At 41.3% G+C, this 18,684-nt stretch overlaps 5 protein-coding genes across 5 annotated transcripts; 3 read left to right on the top strand and 2 right to left on the bottom strand.

Moving 5' to 3' along the window:
- The first annotated feature begins 1,916 nt into the window (after positions 1-1,916).
- Positions 1,917-3,676, top strand: BCR41DRAFT_356467 (mitochondrial carrier domain-containing protein). The gene has a single exon (XM_022024652.1). It carries the CDS (start codon positions 2,162-2,164, stop codon positions 3,557-3,559), a length of 1,398 nt encoding a protein of 465 aa, XP_021879951.1. The 5' UTR covers positions 1,917-2,161; the 3' UTR covers positions 3,560-3,676.
- Positions 3,407-8,151, bottom strand: BCR41DRAFT_356465 (transport protein Avl9-domain-containing protein). The gene is made up of 12 exons (XM_022024651.1): positions 7,906-8,151; positions 7,683-7,810; positions 7,341-7,537; positions 7,038-7,127; positions 6,866-6,929; positions 6,689-6,768; positions 6,379-6,597; positions 6,123-6,260; positions 5,890-6,013; positions 5,643-5,780; positions 5,374-5,548; positions 3,407-5,276 (listed from the first exon to the last, which is right to left on the bottom strand). Exons 1-12 carry the CDS (start codon positions 7,938-7,940, stop codon positions 3,737-3,739), a joined length of 2,928 nt encoding a protein of 975 aa, XP_021879950.1. The 5' UTR covers positions 7,941-8,151; the 3' UTR covers positions 3,407-3,736.
- Positions 8,152-8,183: 32 nt separating this feature from the next.
- On the top strand, positions 8,184-9,113 carry BCR41DRAFT_104216 (hypothetical protein). Its single transcript, XM_022019331.1, has 3 exons — positions 8,184-8,621; positions 8,712-8,740; positions 8,856-9,113. The coding sequence occupies exons 1-3, from the start codon at positions 8,282-8,284 to the stop codon at positions 8,943-8,945; spliced, it is 459 nt and encodes a 152-aa protein (XP_021879949.1). The 5' UTR covers positions 8,184-8,281; the 3' UTR covers positions 8,946-9,113.
- Positions 9,114-9,227: 114 nt separating this feature from the next.
- Positions 9,228-10,724, top strand: BCR41DRAFT_371906 (hypothetical protein; the record flags this gene model as incomplete). The annotated part of the gene is made up of 4 exons (XM_022026641.1): positions 9,228-9,391; positions 9,437-9,469; positions 9,547-10,037; positions 10,210-10,724. The coding sequence occupies 4 exons, from the start codon at positions 9,228-9,230 to the stop codon at positions 10,722-10,724; spliced, it is 1,203 nt and encodes a 400-aa protein (XP_021879948.1).
- A 7,093-nt stretch (positions 10,725-17,817) lies between these two features.
- On the bottom strand, positions 17,818-18,277 carry BCR41DRAFT_356461 (hypothetical protein). The gene has a single exon (XM_022024650.1). It carries the CDS (start codon positions 18,055-18,057, stop codon positions 17,872-17,874), a length of 186 nt encoding a protein of 61 aa, XP_021879947.1. The 5' UTR covers positions 18,058-18,277; the 3' UTR covers positions 17,818-17,871.
- Positions 18,278-18,684: the final 407 nt, after the last annotated feature.

The following is an 18,684-nucleotide window of genomic DNA, read 5'->3' as shown; positions in this document are numbered from 1 at the left end:
GAGTTGTGCTGTCATACGGCTTTCCTTCCTGATTTGGAAAAGACTTTGGCCACGTTTTTCTATTGGGATTTAAATTTAATTTTCGGATAATTCACATTTGACATGAGTAACCGCGCAGCAGACTTTTTTGAATAACTATGTGGCCCTGCTTCAAGGTTTTCCTCATTACTTCTCTATTAAGCCTTGATGAGTACAAACATATCCTTTTGAACCGCAAAGAAGTAGTTTGTCGAAGGTAGCCAGACTGCTGAGTAGGAGCAGATAAGTCTGTCGACCTGGTTGGTCACAGCAGGCTGGTCATTGAAAGCATCGCATGGCAATCTCTTTAGGGTGAGCCGCTCCAACCTTCCTTTGATTTATGTGTGGATATGGCAGGACATGTTATCAGAGCCAGTCTGATTGCTAAAGTCGATTTATATCAACAACAGGTAACGGCTCTTATACCGGATTGATTGAAGGTTTCTTATGTCATTTGTACTGATGGTTCTGAAAATCTCCTACTGTCCGTGTTCCAGACTCCTTGCTCTGCTGTGGGCGTGGGAAAACCAGACCACCTAAACTTCGCCCAATTTCCCAACTACTTGACCTAATCAGTAGCAACTGTGGCATCTAGACATAATGTTGTAGTATCAGTTAGCCTCATCTGAGTGGACGCATGGCTAAATGGATAGAATTTTTGTGCAAAGCTCAAATCTACTATTTAAGGCCCTACCAAAGACCATCATTAAAGAACCCAATTCTTGCAGCTTGATTAATATATATTGTTAATAGTGTATGTAATTATTGCTTGCGACTTTTTTTCCTTTAAAATGAGCGCTCATTAGGCGTTGATACCTTCAATGGAGTCAATAATCCCACGAGATAAGTGGTCCAATCTTTACAAATCAATGTCATGTTATAAAACGTCTCTCTTTTCTATTCCCTCACCGACGTAAAGAGTATGCTTTTCTAGTGAGGTAAGAGTCGGCCATGAAAAACTAAGAACCTGCTTTGTAATAGTATATACGAAAGCACTAGGTACTTGAAGCCTTCGAGTACAGCATGCCCATTCTCCTTCAAGAATACCCAAGCTAATACCATGCACAGAAATCAGAGCATGATACCGCTTTTCTGAAGAGAACATCTAAGTACAACGTATATGGGTGTTCATGCAGGCAATGCTTTTGTTTAAAATACTGTTGGGCTGATTGAAGACAGCAAGAGGACCTTAATCGAACATGGAGCTATGAGAGAGCTGGTACGGCGTCTAATCTTCCAAGATGCGAGTAATAGGATAAAGCTATTAATGTCTCCGGCTTCCAAGTTCAAGACACTTTCTAGTATGGTGGAAGATGAGGCCTAGGGCTTGAGTTCGAAGAAGGACTACAGGAGAAAGGTTACTAACAGCGAAAGCCGGAATAGCCACAGGACATCAGCTAATTTGTAGATTACTGCGGGTGTGATATTGCGTATTTTATCCCAAATGGCTCTTACAGGCATTCTGAGTTGTGTCAAAAGACCTGAGCGTCACTGAAGATCATCAATTGTATATTATACAGTTCCGATCCATCCGAGGGACATGAATGTCTACGGGAGGCTATCAAATGTTTGCGAATGTTGATAGGACCCATATTATCATCAGTGATTTGTTGGTTTCTTGACGTTATTATGCTTGTGACACCTTCGCTGCATGTGTATAAACACGACATCAGCACTTAGCGTAAATGAGAAAAAAATGCAGCGACTACACGGTAAATAGAATCTTATATATTCGTCCTCTTTATCTAGCTGGAGAACAGTAACACCAAGCAGATGGTGAGGAATAGAACATATTCATGAATAGCGATCTCCATCAGACGCGAAACGCCATCATGTGACCTCAAATATCTTAATTTCCACATTTCACATGCTCTTTGTTACTTTGTCCTTTGAACAAACAAAAAGCTTTTGCAGCAGTGTAAAGTGTCTTCCGTAAATATTTGTTGATATTCTATTCCACCCATTAGTTTCTTATCCTTCCCCCACACGATTCTCCTCTCTTTCTGCTCTTGTTCACCTCCTTCACTCCACTTTACCTCGCTCCACCTCACTCCACTCCACTTCATCCCACTCCACTTCATTCCACTTCATTCCACTTCATTCCACTCCACTCCATTCCACATCTCTTTTTTTTTGAAAGACAATGGTTGCCTATGAACTACCTCCTATTGGTCATGCCCTCAGCGGAGGTGTAGCTGCTGCACTTGCCAATATGGTCATCTATCCTCTTGACATGGCCACTACCCGTGTACAAAGCCAGTCCACTAAGGATCCTTCAGAGTCTTCAGTAACAGGATTGATCCCTTTGCAGAAAACTGCTTCTGCCTCTGCCTCTGCTTCAAATGAAACTGTGGAGCTTATCGAGTTTAAACGTCCTCCCCTTCCAGATTCCACTTCTTCTTCCTCCAGTACAACTGCTACCTCGTCTGATATCACAATTGGAGAGGATGGTCGTAAAAAGAAGATCACTAAAACCACCATCACCACCACCACTACAACACATAAAGTTGCCTCCTCTTCTTCTCTCTCTTTATCTTCTTCCACTTCCAGAAAAGTTCGTTACACCTCTGTGTTGGACGCGATCCGTAAGACCTATGCGACAGAAGGCTTCTCAGCCTTATATTCAGGTCTGGCCTCGGATACAGTGGCCACGTTGACCTCCAACTTTGTATATTTCTATGTCTACATGGCATTGAGACAATACAAGGAGCATCGTCGTCAATCTGGTCAATTATCCACAGTTCAGGAATTATTTTTGGGAGCCGAAGCTGGAATAATTTCTAGATTTTTCACAGCTCCAATCCATGTTGTCACCACGCGACAACAAGTCATGGGCAGCAGCCTCGAGCAAGAAGGAAAAGGAGCAACACCAAAGTCAACGACTAAAGTTTCGGCTCGGTCGATCATTCAAGAGATCTATGCTCAGGATGGTATTACCGGTTTCTGGGCCGGCTATGCACCTACAGTCATTCTTTCAATCAATCCTTCAATTACGTATTTCCTCTTTGAGACTTTTAAAAAATGGATTCTTCAACAACAACTCAAGACTGTGAGCCGAACCAATCCTAGCCCTTCAAAATCCGTTTTGGCAGCCGCTGCCTCCTTGACATCATTACAAGTCTTTTTGATCAGTGCATTCTCCAAGGCCATTGCATCATTTTTGACGTATCCACTCATTCTCACTAAAACTAAATTGCAGACTAAGTCTGAAGAAGAAAATCAAGTAGATGAGGAGGCATCGATTGGTATAGCAACAGTAGATTCAAAAACAGGTGCAATGGCAGCAGTATCAGCATCAACAGCATCAGGGGGATCGACAAGAAAGACAGTCAAGAAGAGCTTTAATGGTATCTCAGATGTCTTCAGGACTGTCATCAGGGACAAGGGTATTGCAGGTCTCTACACTGGTTGCCAGGGTCAAGTCGTCAAGGGGTTCTTCTCCTTTGGTTTGATGTATATGATCAAGGATCGCGTCGTCGCTTGGATGCTCACACTCTTCTTGTCCATCCACAACATGAGAAATCGTGTTACCTCTTCTTAAGGAAGCAACAGGTAGTTAGTACAGTTTATAGAATAAGGATTGCAGCTCGCATTTTCCTTTCCTTTTCAATTTGTATTTTTTTCCTCCTAAATAATCGTGAATAAAGCCCCTAGAGAATAAAAGCAATGTGAACCGTGATCTTATTGTGTTTGCTTTTCGTTTAATCAATCAAATAATTCATGAAACGCCTAGCGACGGATCCTTCTTGACAACATCTTCTTTTTCTTTCTCCTCTTCTTCCTCCTCCTCTTTCTCCTTATTATTGTTGTCAACCACACCCATCATCGAAGCGTTGATATTAGCTAATGGATCGTTTGTCTCTTTCGCGGGTGACGTTGGAGGTGAAATTTCTGAAAAAGGCGAATATGCCTCCACTGGTGTCACAGATCGTGTTGGTGTGATCGCAATTGATGTAGATCCCTCTTGTACACCTAACAATCTTGATGTTGTCAATGTTGTCGCTGCAGAAGAGGCAAAGTCCTCTGGTATTGATGTCACTGATGCTGTTGCTGCTGATGCTGCTAAAGGAATATCATTCGACTCCAGCGCTTCCTGTAACTCCTTTTCTAACTCTTGCAGGCTCTCTTGGTCGAGATCCTCCACCTGATCTTGGCTCTGATCTCGAAGTGACGACAATAGACGATCTGCTGATGAGCCCCCACGTGTCAACGTTGGTGAGGTGACATTTGGTACGGTAGGTTTCGGAGAGATGATCGGTACCTGAATGGGCTCAGACGCAGGCGCAGGAGCAGTAGATATATCCTTCGTTACGCTCGGAAAGCTCGATGGTCCTAGTATTTCTTCACCAGCTGCTGTTGCTGCTACAGTCCTTATGCTTCTCGGGGAAGTTGGACTTTTCCGGGAAGGGGGTGACTTGGGGGCCACATACGCAAACACTTCCCCTGTGGTCATAGGCGACGGCGTTGACGAAGTCGAGGAGCTGTGGTTTTTTGCAGAGTTTAGCACTGGCGCTTTGGAGTTGGGTTTTGGAGAAGGCGACAGTCTAGGGGGTATTGCGAACGTAGATGCCGTGGCTTTAGCACGCTCTTGCATTAACCTCTGTTTTCGCTCATGTTGATGAATTCGTTGCTGATACTGCTCCTCTGCTTCACGCTGTGTATCCAAGAGTTCCTTCTTCTTTGCCTGGAAGAAGCTTGATACGTTTGAGAACATTCCGGCCGCTTTTTGGCCCAATGCAGCTGTCGCGGCTGTTGCGGGGCCAAGCGAATTAAACGCTGCAGGGGCCGGGGATCCTGATGCAGATCTCGACCGAGGCGAGGAATTTGATAACTGTTGCTGTTGTTGTTGCTGTTGTTGTTTCATAGATGGAATGGCCCTAGGTGAAGATCTATATGAACTTTGTGGTATAATTCGATCGTGTTCGTCATCTTCGGGCATCAATTCCGGGTCAGGGACGGACCGTGAAGCAATTTGAGCCACTGGTTTAGTAGATACGCTCTGGATGAGCCCTTTGCCATTATTCGCCGGTGTATTTCTCGTACAAGGAGTGTATATCGCTGGCTCAAGTGCTTGAGGTGCTATCGTTGCTGTTGTCGCTGATGTTACCCCTGTGTCTTCTTCTGGCTGTAGCTTCTCAAACTCTTGCCATACTGAGTCGAAAACATTAGAGAGTCTCGCTCGGCTAGTTGTCAATGCTCTTGAAAACGATTGCTTCAATGGCTCCAAATTTTTATCTATTCGTATATCCTTGAGTTGGCTAATATCAATGAATAAATCAGCTTTGAGTCAGATGGATTGCGGAGCAATCGTGAGGCAATTGTTATAGATGCCAATAAGCTTTCTAAAGTGCATACTTTGCCAGTCGTCTCTGCACATGGGCAAGGGAGAAGTTGCCCTGACATGGATGACCCGGTGCTACGATTTCATTTAACAGCTCCCAGTCCACAAAGTCATTCCAAAGCTGATAGTTGGGTGTCTCTTGCCAGGCTTTGACAAAGTAAGTACCATAGTCCGCTATCAGGTTTCTATCTATTGATTAAATAAAAAGAAAATCAGTCGGTCTGAAAACTATCATTTAGACAAGACAAGCTAGCACCACATGATTCTGTGACAATTTCAATACCATTTAGGTTCCCAATGTTCTCGATCGAATCGTCTGCCTGAGTGAACTGTGAGTGTTTTACACTGGACAGGAGGGTCAAGATATACTCTTCAAATTTCGCGCGTAAATAGTCATCGCTTCCTGTGTATTCCGTTTGTCCTATGGCAGTCCACAAAGGTTACACAGGAAGAGTTTTTCAGCGTCCGTGAAAATGAGGGCACCCTCACAAGAATCAATGTCTCACAACTCAAAATAAACTTGTACATACTGTCATTATCGCCACTGTCGTTGACTGCTTCAATAATTTCATCCATCCATCGTCGATCAGCAGAAGTCAAGCTAAGGACACTTGAAAGCGAATCTTGTAAGAACTCAATTGTACCTGGTTCAGTCTAAGTGTCAAATATTATATTTCCAAGAATTTTTTTTTTTCACAATTTAGGCATTCTTGTTGAAGTATAAGAGACAATATTAACTAAAGCATTGACTTATCTCTCTTACATTGACAATCACATCTGTCGAGCAGTCCCGATTATGAAGGAAAATGGCATTGGTAGTTCCAATAATATAGCTCCTAGTAAAAGGGTCCTGAAGTATGTCGATCTGCTGTAGTGGCAAATATGGTTGAAAAAATGATCCCTGTGATTTACATAACAGACGGAATGAATCAGTTTGTCAAGAAGTCATGTGAGTGAAGATTGTTATACATTCTAAGAGGAAATCAGGTAACTATCATTTTTAAATAAGGAATACTTACTTCACCAAAAATATGAAGTGGAAGTCCAAGATATTTAAATAACGCCTGTTTGTCTGTAGACTGAGCTGGTGTCTTTGACATGCTCTGCATGTAAACTTCTTGAGAGTCTAGGAGTGGTGATCCCGTGTCCTGGAGTGACTTTAGCAGCCCTGGAATCAGTGATATCAACGAATACTGATAGGTACAAAGTGTTTCAACTGGATATCCAAAGAAAATAACCTACTTGTCAACAAACAGATATCATATTAACATACCGGTATAACTAGATATGTCATGAAATGATACACAATGATGCGACCACTCAGCCTACCCGCTTTTCCAATAACAGTAACTTCAGCAAGACCAAAACTTTGTACTTGAACTTTTTAACCAGCTCGCCGAGTGACGTGCCTATTGGGTACATGAGACAAGCTGTTAGAAGCAATTCATTCGAAATCAAGGATATGTGGCAATGCTAAAGATATTTTCCTCATTTGGCTATGCTTACCCATCATGAACGCCGAGTCTGGTATATTCTCTGATACTGTAGCATCTAGGCTGTCATAGAATTGCTGTAATCAGTGACGCATTGACCATGTCAGTCCATGCTCAATAACTTCAAATAAAGTCTATTTCCCTTGACCGGGCAGTAAAGGCACATCAAAAATCCTTGCACTTACTGCAAGAATATCAGTCTGGGTAAAGTCCTTCTGACCAAACCATGCTGCTGTCACAACAGCCAACCGCTGTCGTAACACTCCAAAGATAGGCTAAAGAGAGAGAAGAAAAAAAACCCCATGATGTCAGGAAAAGTGGTACAAGAAATAATAATGGATGATGTGAACAGATCACTTGTTCCACCACGTTTGCTGGAGATGCATGCACGGTCCGTGAGCTTAAGACAATTACGGACAATGAGAAGAGCATATATCCCTTTATATAACAGAAACGAATAATATTAACAACGAATCTTTTCTCCACACCTGTCTGGCAAGTACGACAACTGCCTTTTGGACTGAACTGCGAGTGACATCATCTGTCTTTACAACTAAATCCTTTGTCAGGATCTGTCGATTGCAAGAGATGCCAAAGAGTGTTGATTTTGACGCAGCATCTTTACGGTTTTTAATAGGAGGAAGGTGAAAATAGGTAAAATCTTCATCGCTTTGATGACTTCCGTCTACAAAGATATCCAATTAAGTTTACGATGTGACATGACATAAAGGAAGCAAGTAAAAGATCGATTTCCGTTAAATTGAGACTCTTTTGTGAGTTCAGGAACATGGAACTATATTAATTCAAAGACACTAAGGATATTTTTTTACCTGGCAGTGCTAGGAAGGGCAATAGAGACCATTCCTCAGGCACTTCTAAACGCTGCAAGGTATTTTGTGCACTTTGACCAGGGAATGGGGGGAAGGCATATTCGACAATGGGTCCATGAGCATGATGACTATGGCAATGAAATAAGGAAATGGGTGTCAGTCAGCCAAGAGTAATGGTTGTCAATGCCAAGCCAAATAAGAAAAAGCGGACGCAATGACGTACAAGCCCACAACGATGATGTGTAAAATGAGGCCCATCTACAAAAGATTAATATGAGCAAGATATAAGGTTGAATGCAGCAACGAAATTGGAGATAATGAAGGGAGTGGATGACACGAAAGAAAGAAAGAAGACAAGGGAGAGGAGGAGAGGAGGAGAGGAGGAGGAGAAGAGGATAACTGAATAATGCACTGTTATGTATGTGACTTGGCATGTATTTTTTTTGGGCAAATATTCTAAAGAGCAAAGGGATCAAGTCGATCCTGGGATACTGGAATACTGGAGAAACGACTTTATTTTTAACGACCGGAGGGCCTTTGCAGCCATTTCTCACCTCTTCATCAACTTCTCTTTTTTATTATTTTAAGTTACATTACTGATGTTGCTTGCCCGTGCAGCTAAGCTACAGGCACGTACCAGTGGCAAAAGCATAGGAGGAGCAAGGCAATTACTCACAGCCACATGCCGATCTAATAGATCCCAGCCATTACGATCAGGATGTTTTTTTATCGACCATGTCAATTCTACATCACAGATGTACATTCCTAAAGAGCTAGGTCGCGTCCATTCACGCCCATTTTTATCTTGGTTATTCAATCCCACAGAAGAGCCTGTTGCACCAAAAAAACTCACTCCCTTAAAGCTCGAGGATGCTGGGCCGCGTGTACTTTTCTGGGACTCCACTCACATTTCACCACACTTGAAACCCGAATTTAATGGTACATACTTTCTGCATTAACGCTAATAAAATATGAGCACGTGGTTAGTCAGCATCTAATTGTTTAGTGGTTTGAACTTTTTGAACATAGAAAGAGACATTACATGCTTAAGTACAGGAGTAAGTACTCAAACAAACAAACTACGAGTACATTTATGCCAGATTAAAAAAATAAAATAAAATAAAATAAAATAAAAAGACGCTGACCAAAGATCAAATTACTGCCGGTATTTAGATTGCTCACAGCTGTGCAGTGGTTGATGGCAACGTCCATGTCTGGGGCTCCAACTATCACAATCAGGTAACCTTGACTCCTTTCTTTTAAAAATAAATTTTCTTGATCAAATCACTAATGCAGAAAAAAAACCCCTTTCTATTACCTTTTAGGTTGGACTCACAACGGAATCATTTCATGATGATGATACGGAGGATGTGACAGACGTACATTTCGTGAGCCAGTTGGCCAATGAAGAGATAGTCCAGGTTGCTTCCGGTAACAATAACGAATCGACCCTTCTATTCATATAAATAGAATTAGGTCAAGTTTATCGACTATCTAACATTTCAATGCTTTTTTTTTTTTTTTTTTTTTTTTTGGTTGGTTGGAATGCTAGGAAACTTTCATAATTTGGCGCTTTCAAAATCTGGGAAACTTTGGTCATGGGGATCAGGATGTTTGGGTCGTGGAGATGAAGTCTATGACTCGCTCCCACAGCCAGTGGAATTCTTCCATGCATTAGGACGCAACATCAAACAGATTTTTGCAGCAGGGTAATATTTTTTTTTTTTTTTTTTTTTTTTTTTTTTTGGCACAAGAGATATTAACCCAACGAAAACCGCACTGGTAAGGTATAGTTGTAATAAAGAGTGTTTCCATCCTCACCGTCGCTTGATTTTTTTTGTCCTGATTTCTTTTTATCTAATAGGAACTATTCTATGGTTCTTGTGACTCCGAAAAATGGCAACGATGACGAGCTTTACATCTGGGGCTACATTCCCTTTGGTGAAGAGAACGAAGAAGGCGAGGTAGTGCCAATCATGAAGAAGAGCCTGCGTCCTCTGCTCATCACTTCTGTTCTAGGTTACAACATTTCCCATGTAGCCTGCAGTCCATGGCACTTTACAGTAGCAGCAGTACCTGTGCCTACAGCAGAATCAACACCAAAAGAGACAATAGAGACAACGAAGGCAGATACACCCTCACCATTGGAGCCAAAAAAGCAAATCAAGGCTGAAAAACCACTACTCATGACATTTGGTCGTTACAGCGAAGCATTACCCTTGGAAAAGCCTTACAATCCAATGTTCTTGGACCTGCCGCCTGAAGACGAGTTTTATGATATCAAGCCATGGAAAACCTTTCGATCTATGCCGCCAAACTCTGAACTAAACATTAAAAAAATAGTTGCATCTAAAGGTGTGTTGATGAGCAGCACTAGGGGCTCTCTTCATTTTCTCTCTAAAGATCCTTTTTTTTTTTTTTTTTTTTTTTTTGTTTACTTATTTCTTCTGTACCATGCGCTATAATTCAATCGAGTTACCAAGGTCGTTTTCGCTTAAAAAGTATTTTATTTGGCCACATTTTCTAGGATGTGATATTGTATTGATGGAAAACGGAAGCATTGGTGTGAGCGACCATGACGATCACGTTGCACGTCTGATCCACCGACCTTTGGATGTTGACATCATTGACATAGCAGGTGGCTCCTCAGAAGTCATTGCCATCTCGGCCAAAGGTCAAGTTTTGTCGTGGACTGAGCCGACTTCAAAACAAGGTAGCGGTGACACTGCTACTTCCACCTCCAATAACAATAGGAAGAATGTCGCTGTGGACGACTCGCTACGCATACAGCCAAACGCTAAGAATATGAACACAACCCTGAATCCCTCTGCGCTGCATCCGCTGCTAGGACTCTCTTTGAAGGACGAGAAAAAAGCCGAGACCGAGGTATTGGCCTTTTTTGATTCTCAGAAGCTTAAACAAGAGCAAAAAGAAAAGACGGTCCGTCTGGTGGAGGCCCTCTTTGAATCTTCTCATCTAATAATTGAGAAACAAGGGTTGTCCAAATGTGTAGCACAATATGACCGATTTATGGTCTGTTGAATAAAATAAAGTAAAAACAGAGAGGAGATGCTTTCAATTATTGACTATGTCTATGACAATGCCATGTACTGAGAATAGTCGCTCATTTGCTCGCTCGCTCAAAAGCGGTAACATGTTGTCCACAAGTGGCAATCACCTATAACCAAATCCTGGCCCTTGATAGAGTTCAGAGAGGTTGATAAAAGACAATTGTTTATCTAGTGGATTATACATTTAATCAAATGAAACAAAGGAGGATAAAGTGATAAGAAGCGTAGTAGGAAGTAGAGGTGTGTGTATAGTGCACAAAAAAAAGCGCTTAATATCAGGTTCTTTATGCCTTGATCGTGTAGACTTTGCTTTGTTTCCTTCCCTAGTCATGATTTCTTTCATACTTTATTGCCGTTTTTGCCTGAAACGATTGACCCATCGTTGGTGCTGCTGTTATTTATTTGTGCCTACTCCTTATCTATTTCTGATCAATCGGCCCTATTTTGAAGCCGTGCTTGCCGTGCTTGCTGTTGTAGTCGCCGCGGTCGGCACCTTACTTGTCTTCAACATTGTCGACGGATCATCTTTTTCTGAGGTCTTTTTTTTAAGAGGAGTATGACCATGGTTAAAAAACCGAGCGTTTTGACGCACGATCTGGCCTCCCGCAGAAGAGACCGTCGGCGCCCTAGAAGTAGGGGTCTTTGGAGATGCACCTTCATTTGCTTTCGTACTGACAACCAAGCTTGTACTCGTGTTAATTTTGATGGTCGTGTTCATATTTATAGTTGCTCCTGGATAGAGAAAAAAAAGAAAAAGAAAAGCAAAAAGAAAAGCTTGAAAGAACATATATACACGTTTCAAAACAGATACTATTCGAGTCTTTTAAAGCAAAAGCAAAAGCAAAAGCAATGGAAGCGAGTTTTTATTTTTATTTTTTTTATTTTAATATCCCGAAGTGTTTGTAGAAAGCCTTGGAAGTATAATTTTTCCTTGGAGACACAGACACCTCTCTAATTCTCTGTGAGACGATACATTTAACACGCGATTTTTTTTTTTTCCCTCCCAGCACTTCGTGCTTGACATGTATTTTAAAAATTTATCTTATTATTCATAACTTTCCTATAGGTGATTGGGTTAGGAATGAGTAAGAGGTGGATTTATGTGGACCTAGAATGAATTTGAAAGGCTGAAGCCGGATATTGCCTTGCTCATAAAGCTAGATGGAGCTTGGTACTTGAGGGGCATAACCCATAAATATATTTAATAAGCAAACGACCAGAAGTGTGTTCTTTTGTCCTTTCTTCGCCTAAGGACGTATACCTTATACACGCTCGAAAGAACGACGGCACAGTGGACTGAGGAATGAAGGGGGGATCAGGGAACCATCCCAAAAGAAGGCGAAGAAAGGAGCGACTGTAGAGTCCACATTAAGGTCGAAAATAATGAAGGCTTTATGGCAACCATTGCAATCATTGCAATAAGGATCAAAATCATGCTCGTTCAAGCCTTTAGAACAGTTGTACATCCCTCATATAAAAAACATGTATTAATAATATAAAATTAGACTATTCATGCAATTCCTTTATTTAAACTGAAATTGTTCAGATAAACCTGAATTTGTGTAGGCAGGCTGTGAATGTACATGTATTGTACGTGTAATATATACGGAAACTGCTAAGGATATCAGTGCTTGGGATGGGTCATGTTCGAAAGTCCAATATGGTCTGCTGTTACTGGCGCTTTTGTTGCCGTCACCGTTGTAGTTGTTGCTGCTGTTGTTGTTGTGGGCTTTCTTACTGCTTTTGCCACTATAGCCTCTAACGCCTTCATCTTGCGCATCAACTGCTGCTCATTCTGACGCCGAAGACGAAGCGCACGATCGCGTTCTTTCTGACTGCGATAATGTTCGGCCGTCTGGACGGAAACAGTAAGCAAAGAGACTGTAGGGCGAGTCCGATCAACGGTGTGCTTCTTATTTCTAACCCATACTGGAGATAATGATCTGGCCATTTTTTTATCAAAGAAGCGGTATCAATAAACGGGTCTGTCTTTTTGTTTGTTTGCGTAATGTACACGAGCTTATATTCTAGCAAGGGCTTTAATTGTGTAGAGGATATAAGGAGCAGGGAAAGTAAGTAAGAAAGATGTGTTTGTCTGAAGGGTAAGAAAAAATAAAATAATAATATACTTTCATTATAAATCCTATAGAAACCAGTGTGGAAGCCTTTTTTACTTTTTATTTTCCTCCTTTCACTTCAGGATATTGACTTCAAAACCAAAAGCCTTCATTTCTCTTCACTCCCAGTCAAAGGTTCGTTCCTGCATATGGCCGCAAATAATGCTCTTTTTGTTTCCTGCGAGCCGAATGACGGGCGTTTCGGAACTTTTAATACAACTTAAAGCCAGTGGCAACAGTATATAATAAGAAAAAGGAACATTGCTATGCATCCTATTTTTTATTTTTATTTTTATTTTTTTAATAAACGTGGCGGAGGTGGAAGAGCTCATTCTTGACGACGCACACTGGAGCATCATTCTGGGGGATGAATGTTCTGTCTTTCAATTGAAGGAATAAGGAGTAAAAGCTGGACGGATGAGCGCAGACGAATGTTCATTTCATTACAGATGCACTGCCATATTCGTTTTCCGTATCTTAGGTATAAGACGATAGACTGATTCTTAAAAGAAAATAATGACAACAATGATGATGGCGCTGATGATTATATGGGCCTACAATAGTGGCGCACTGTACGTTGTCATCATAAGTGATAGTTCCAAATGTCATAGTAGATTATTTGACAAATAAAAAAATAAATAAAAATAAATAGAGAGAGAAGAAAGTAAGATCCGCCTTCTGTGACAGTGCAATCTAAAACATGGATTGATTGACATGTTCGACATTGAGTAATGTACATATATGAATATACAATAACAATGAATAGTATGTGAAATGCTCTAATTGCGTGGTAGGAACAAGCCTCTGAACCCACAGGAACGGAACAAATCAGGGTGTGTAGGCATGTGACTAATAAAGAGGCATATAGGATTTCAATCTGCTGCGGACCGTTGCATTTGTGTATCACTTTCATCTGTGGATAAATAAAAAAGGATCTTTTTCGGCATTGATCGAATGGAGGGCTTGGATTCCAGATTTAGAAAACAGTTTTTTTGTTTAAAATAGAAAAGGCACGAAACATGGAAGGAAAGGAGAAAAAACAAAGAATGATCGTCGTTGCGTTAACTCAATTAAGAATTAAAGTAAACAAATAAATAAACTAACAATAGCAAGCTGCGGCTGGTCAGTGGCTATGATATAAACTTGGATTTATGCATTAGAAAAAATATTAATCGCAATTGGATTACTGCGTGGGCTGAGTTTTATCTCGTCACAGCTGAGTAAAATAAGGGTCAATTCTCTGTGTGGCACAAAATATTCTTATGACGGAATGTTACATCAAAAAAACGGTCGGACGTGTAAAAAAATTTCAATCACACGATTGTGGATTTCGCATACACAATCGTGGGACATCTACAATCGACAGTCGAGAAGCGATATTTGTGGAAGTAGGTACGGATGAATTCATTTATTTACATTGCTTTTTTTTTTTTTTTTTGCGTTAATATGTTTAAATACAGATGGATATTTAACAAAAATCGAAAATATAAAGAGAATGATATCTAATATAAACTGCTGTGGATATATTCAAATATATATGTAAATGGAATTCTTTGAGTCTGGATGTATGGATGTGTCTGTTGATGATGAAGGAGGGTATCAAGAAAATCGCGCAGAGGAATAAAGACTTGTCTATTTTTGGGAAAGAATGCTTATTTGACTGGGAAGATGGGATGGATGGGATAATTGTGCGGGAAGGAATGTCCCGAAGCGGGCTGAGTCAGTGATGTAATTTAAAGTTAGCCGAAACTCTAAAAAGAGCTCAGCCATCCATATCACCAACTCGCTTGTCATACATCGGAGCGAGAATAAGAGTTGGTATGTGCGAGGATATTCTTAGCTTCCGATCTTTCTTTGTTTGTCTTTTTTTTTTTTTTTTTTTTTTTTTTGTGTGTGTGTTGTATCTCAGTGTCCGGCCGACACGGAGACCATTCGATAAAAAAGATTTTTTTAAATAAATGTGCAATAATGGGGCATGTACAAAAAGGTGAGAAATATGAAATGATGAATGGAATCAGGATAGAAATGGAGCCTCAGGATGCGCTTATGGCCGTGACCCGGACATGAGCAGAGACTGGTTGATGCCTTGTGGTTGTCCGGATGCATTGTTGGAGGGAGCAGGCTGTGTGCCGGGTGTTGCGCTACTACTGAATGCTGACAGATCGACGTCTTTTTCTAATTCTATGGTAAGCATAAGTGCCTCAAGTTCTTGATCAGCTCGAGTTGTTCCTGCGGGGAGAGCTTGACTATATTGGTGGGCTTGGTTATGGGCCTGGCGGGCAGCATCGGTAAGCAGCTCTGGGTACACTTGGCTGCGGTTGGCAGGGGCAGCGCGATCGTTGTAAGTAGCGGAAGGCATGATTGAATGCTTGCGGATTTGAGACGATAAGAGGAAAAGATGTTATGTGTGTGATGAGGAGCTAGAAGTTGGCAAGCGAGTTGGCTAAAAGCAATTAACTTTAAAATGGAAAGGTAGAATGGATGAAGGATGAAGAGGGTTAAAGAAGGAGAATGAAGGTAATTGTGTGCTGTTGTTGTTTTGCAGCTGTATTCTCTTATTGTCTGTTCTTGTGCTACCAGGGCAAGTGTGTTGATGAAGAAAAGTAGGTGGGTGGAGGATGAGTTTTTATACGATTTGATCCCTTTGTTGCAACGCACAGCCTAGACTAGTTTAAGCCCTGAATGAAAAGTAAAAATTAAAATAAATTCGATTTTTGGGCGGGAGGGACATGCATAACGGCTGCTTACTCTTTCTCGCATAGAATCTAATAATATTGTCCCACCAATGGTCACGCTCGCAGGCACAACAAACAACGTTCCACAGCATAAACAACAATAGATCATCACAGCGGCAAATGCAGACTCATTACAAATATACTTCGATGAATTAGGGATCAAACAATATTATACAAACATTTTGCATCGGCAGACAGAAAAAGCTAATTCATTGGTGCTGCCCTGTCAAACAACATTGGAGCATGCAGGAAAACCTTCGTTAAACAGAGCGTTGGACAGCAGCAGGGAAAGTTTTGATTTGTCCAATGGACATTCCACTTTTCTTCTATCTATTGACACCCTCACTCAACCACTCACTCATTTACACACCTCACTTAAACACTCGCTTACTCACTCTAGCACTCACACATTCACTTTCTTGCTCATTTACTTATTCATTAGAATTTTCGTTCTCACTCTGCCAATTCTGATTATTCCCTCTCTCTTTTTACAAACGAATTGCATATGTCATTGTGATATGTAAGTACTGGTGGCTGCGGCGTACTTCATTCTTCTGCTATTCGTGTCATTATTTGTTGTTTCCACGGTTAAATTCAAAAAATGTTCGGCACTGAAATGCAAAAGTAAATTTAATGCATAAAGTCTTTGCCCTGACATGCATCTCTTATTTTGCCACTCAAAAAAAACTAAGAAAAAAATTAACGTTTAAGTGACGGTCAATGGACCAATCCCCCGATAATCCAACTGCGTTTTGACTGTGCCTCTTTATTTTTACAAAAGTACAATACATAGTTTTAGAAACGTCTAAACATCTCACCTGACAGACGAAATTTACTTCAGTTGAAGAAAGACTTTGATATAATACCATCATGCATTAAGACTAAAACAAAAAAAAAGGTATCAAATGAGCATGAGTAATGCAATCCACGGCTTAGTATTGGATAATTGGAGCTTTATCAGCATATAGAGTAGACTAGCGGGCTAAAGGTAGTAGAAGCAATGAGGTAAAGCGAGGCAACAAGGCAAATTGGCAATCGAGGAGAGAGTAAGGAAGGAGAATTATAAGAAGAAACAAGGAGAAAAGAAAGTCCTCTTGGATGATGATCGCCACAAACGTATCACTATTATACTTTGAAACTCGTTGGCCAAGTACTGGTTCGCATCCATATCTTTTTTTGTCTGATTACACAATAAATGATCCATTATTGATGTTAGCAGCCTTGTAGCTTGAGATGCTTCTTTTTGTGCTCACCGGCTTTCGATTTTACTGAGCCTTGCTTTGTGACCATTACAAATGCCGATCTTTTGTCATGGAATGAGACAGTGATAAGGGGAAAGGCTAAATATGTATACAAAATACGCCTTCAATGGTGAGCATAGCAGACCCTGTACTCAAGAATGCTTATTTCACTCAGTTGGTGAGTCTTCATTTTTTTATTGTTACCATTTCTTTCGTGTCACCCAAACCAAATGTAACACTAAAATATCTACTTTTTTCTTGTCTTACAATGACGTAGAAGCCATCATACAGCGCGGCTTTTGCACAGAACACGATTCCAACTTCCGATGTGCTCGGTCGTTTCTCGTCATTCATCTACCTTTGGTCCGTTTAAAAATTTGATTGATCAGAGGACCGGTAGTCTACCAAAATAGGTCAATAATAGTAATCATGATAATAAATATAGTTCGTGTCGCGTTTTAATTTTTTTGAACCATCGGGTTCACCACCATTTGTCTTAGACATTTGAAAAGTAACTATCAAACCCTCATGTCTTCAGGTCTCATTCCGCATCTCAACTTCGACTGAAAGTGCTACAGAAAAGAGGCAAGGAAATGGAGGGAAAAAAAGCGCGCAATATAAAGCTGAAGCTATGATTGTGAGTCGCTCGTTTCAACAGAAAAAAAAAAGAGAAACTGCAGCGAATACCGTATTTTGTAAAAGAACTGATATAAGCACCACAACACATCCCTTTCCATCCTACCCTCGACAACACCCCGTTTCCCATCGGCTCCCTTACTCTCTTACTCTATTAGTTGAATCTTTTTAACTCCCATAATCTATATCCGCCACAGTTTTAGTATCTAGTTTTTTCCCTTCTTTCTTAGAAAAAAGGAGAAGAAAAACATCAAAAATCAGAAAGGCAACCATCTAAGCATTTCACCATGAAGATTACTTCGATCTCCGGTATTCTCTGTTTGGCTGCTGCTGTGGCAGCTATTAATGTCGACAGATCCATCCATGGGCACCGCTCTTATAGTACTGGCTTAGAGAAGCGAGATGAACCCAAGAGAGCTACCAAGCATCGTGAACATAATGTAGAGGCTCATAATGATGGACCCAGAAAGAAGGAAGGTCCTGATGGCAATAAAGCCAAAGAGAGCAATGACAATGATGAGAGTGATAAGAATGACCCTTATGGCAAGAACCATCAGGGAGGCGGCAATAATCATGAAGGCGTGGAGGGTAAGCACGACGAGGAGCACAAAGGAGTTGACAAAGATAATAACAGCAAGGGAGGCAAGAAGGTTTCTGAGAACGACCAAGGGAGCGCTGAAGACAAGAGCAGTGACGCTAATGCGCCTACCACTGGTAAAGAGGAGGAAAAGAAGGCACCCACCATTGGTGATGGAGGGAAGAAGGCGCCTACCACCGGTAAAGAAGAAGGAAAGAAGGTACCCTCCACTGGTGAAGGAGGAAAGGCGGCGCCCACCACTGGTAAAGGAGGAAAGACGGCGCCTGCCAGTGGTGAAGAGAGAGGAACTGGGGGCAAAGAGGCTGAGGGAGGAGCCGTTCCAACTGATGGCCACAATAACAATAGCAATAACAAGCCAACCGAAAGTATCTCTCTCGACTACACGAGTCCACTATGGCTCGTCCAGCCATATGGATCTAGCGTCTGGGAACAGGGCCGCACCTATGTCATCGCCTGGGGTCCTAATCCAGATGCTGAATATGCCAAGAACCTCAAGTCTAAGACTCTTGTCGATATCCGTTTGATGCAAGGGCCAAAAGAGGACTTGCGCGAAGTGGCGGTACTCAAGAGGGGTGTGGATGAGTCGGTGCATTCGTTTCAATGG

The sequence above is a fragment of the Lobosporangium transversale genome (assembly GCF_002105155.1).
Source record: "Lobosporangium transversale strain NRRL 3116 chromosome Unknown BCR41scaffold_26, whole genome shotgun sequence".
Taxonomy (NCBI): domain Eukaryota; kingdom Fungi; phylum Mortierellomycota; class Mortierellomycetes; order Mortierellales; family Mortierellaceae; genus Lobosporangium; species Lobosporangium transversale.
Note: the sequence above shows the minus strand (reverse complement) of the source record. Positions and strands in the feature narration are given on the sequence as shown.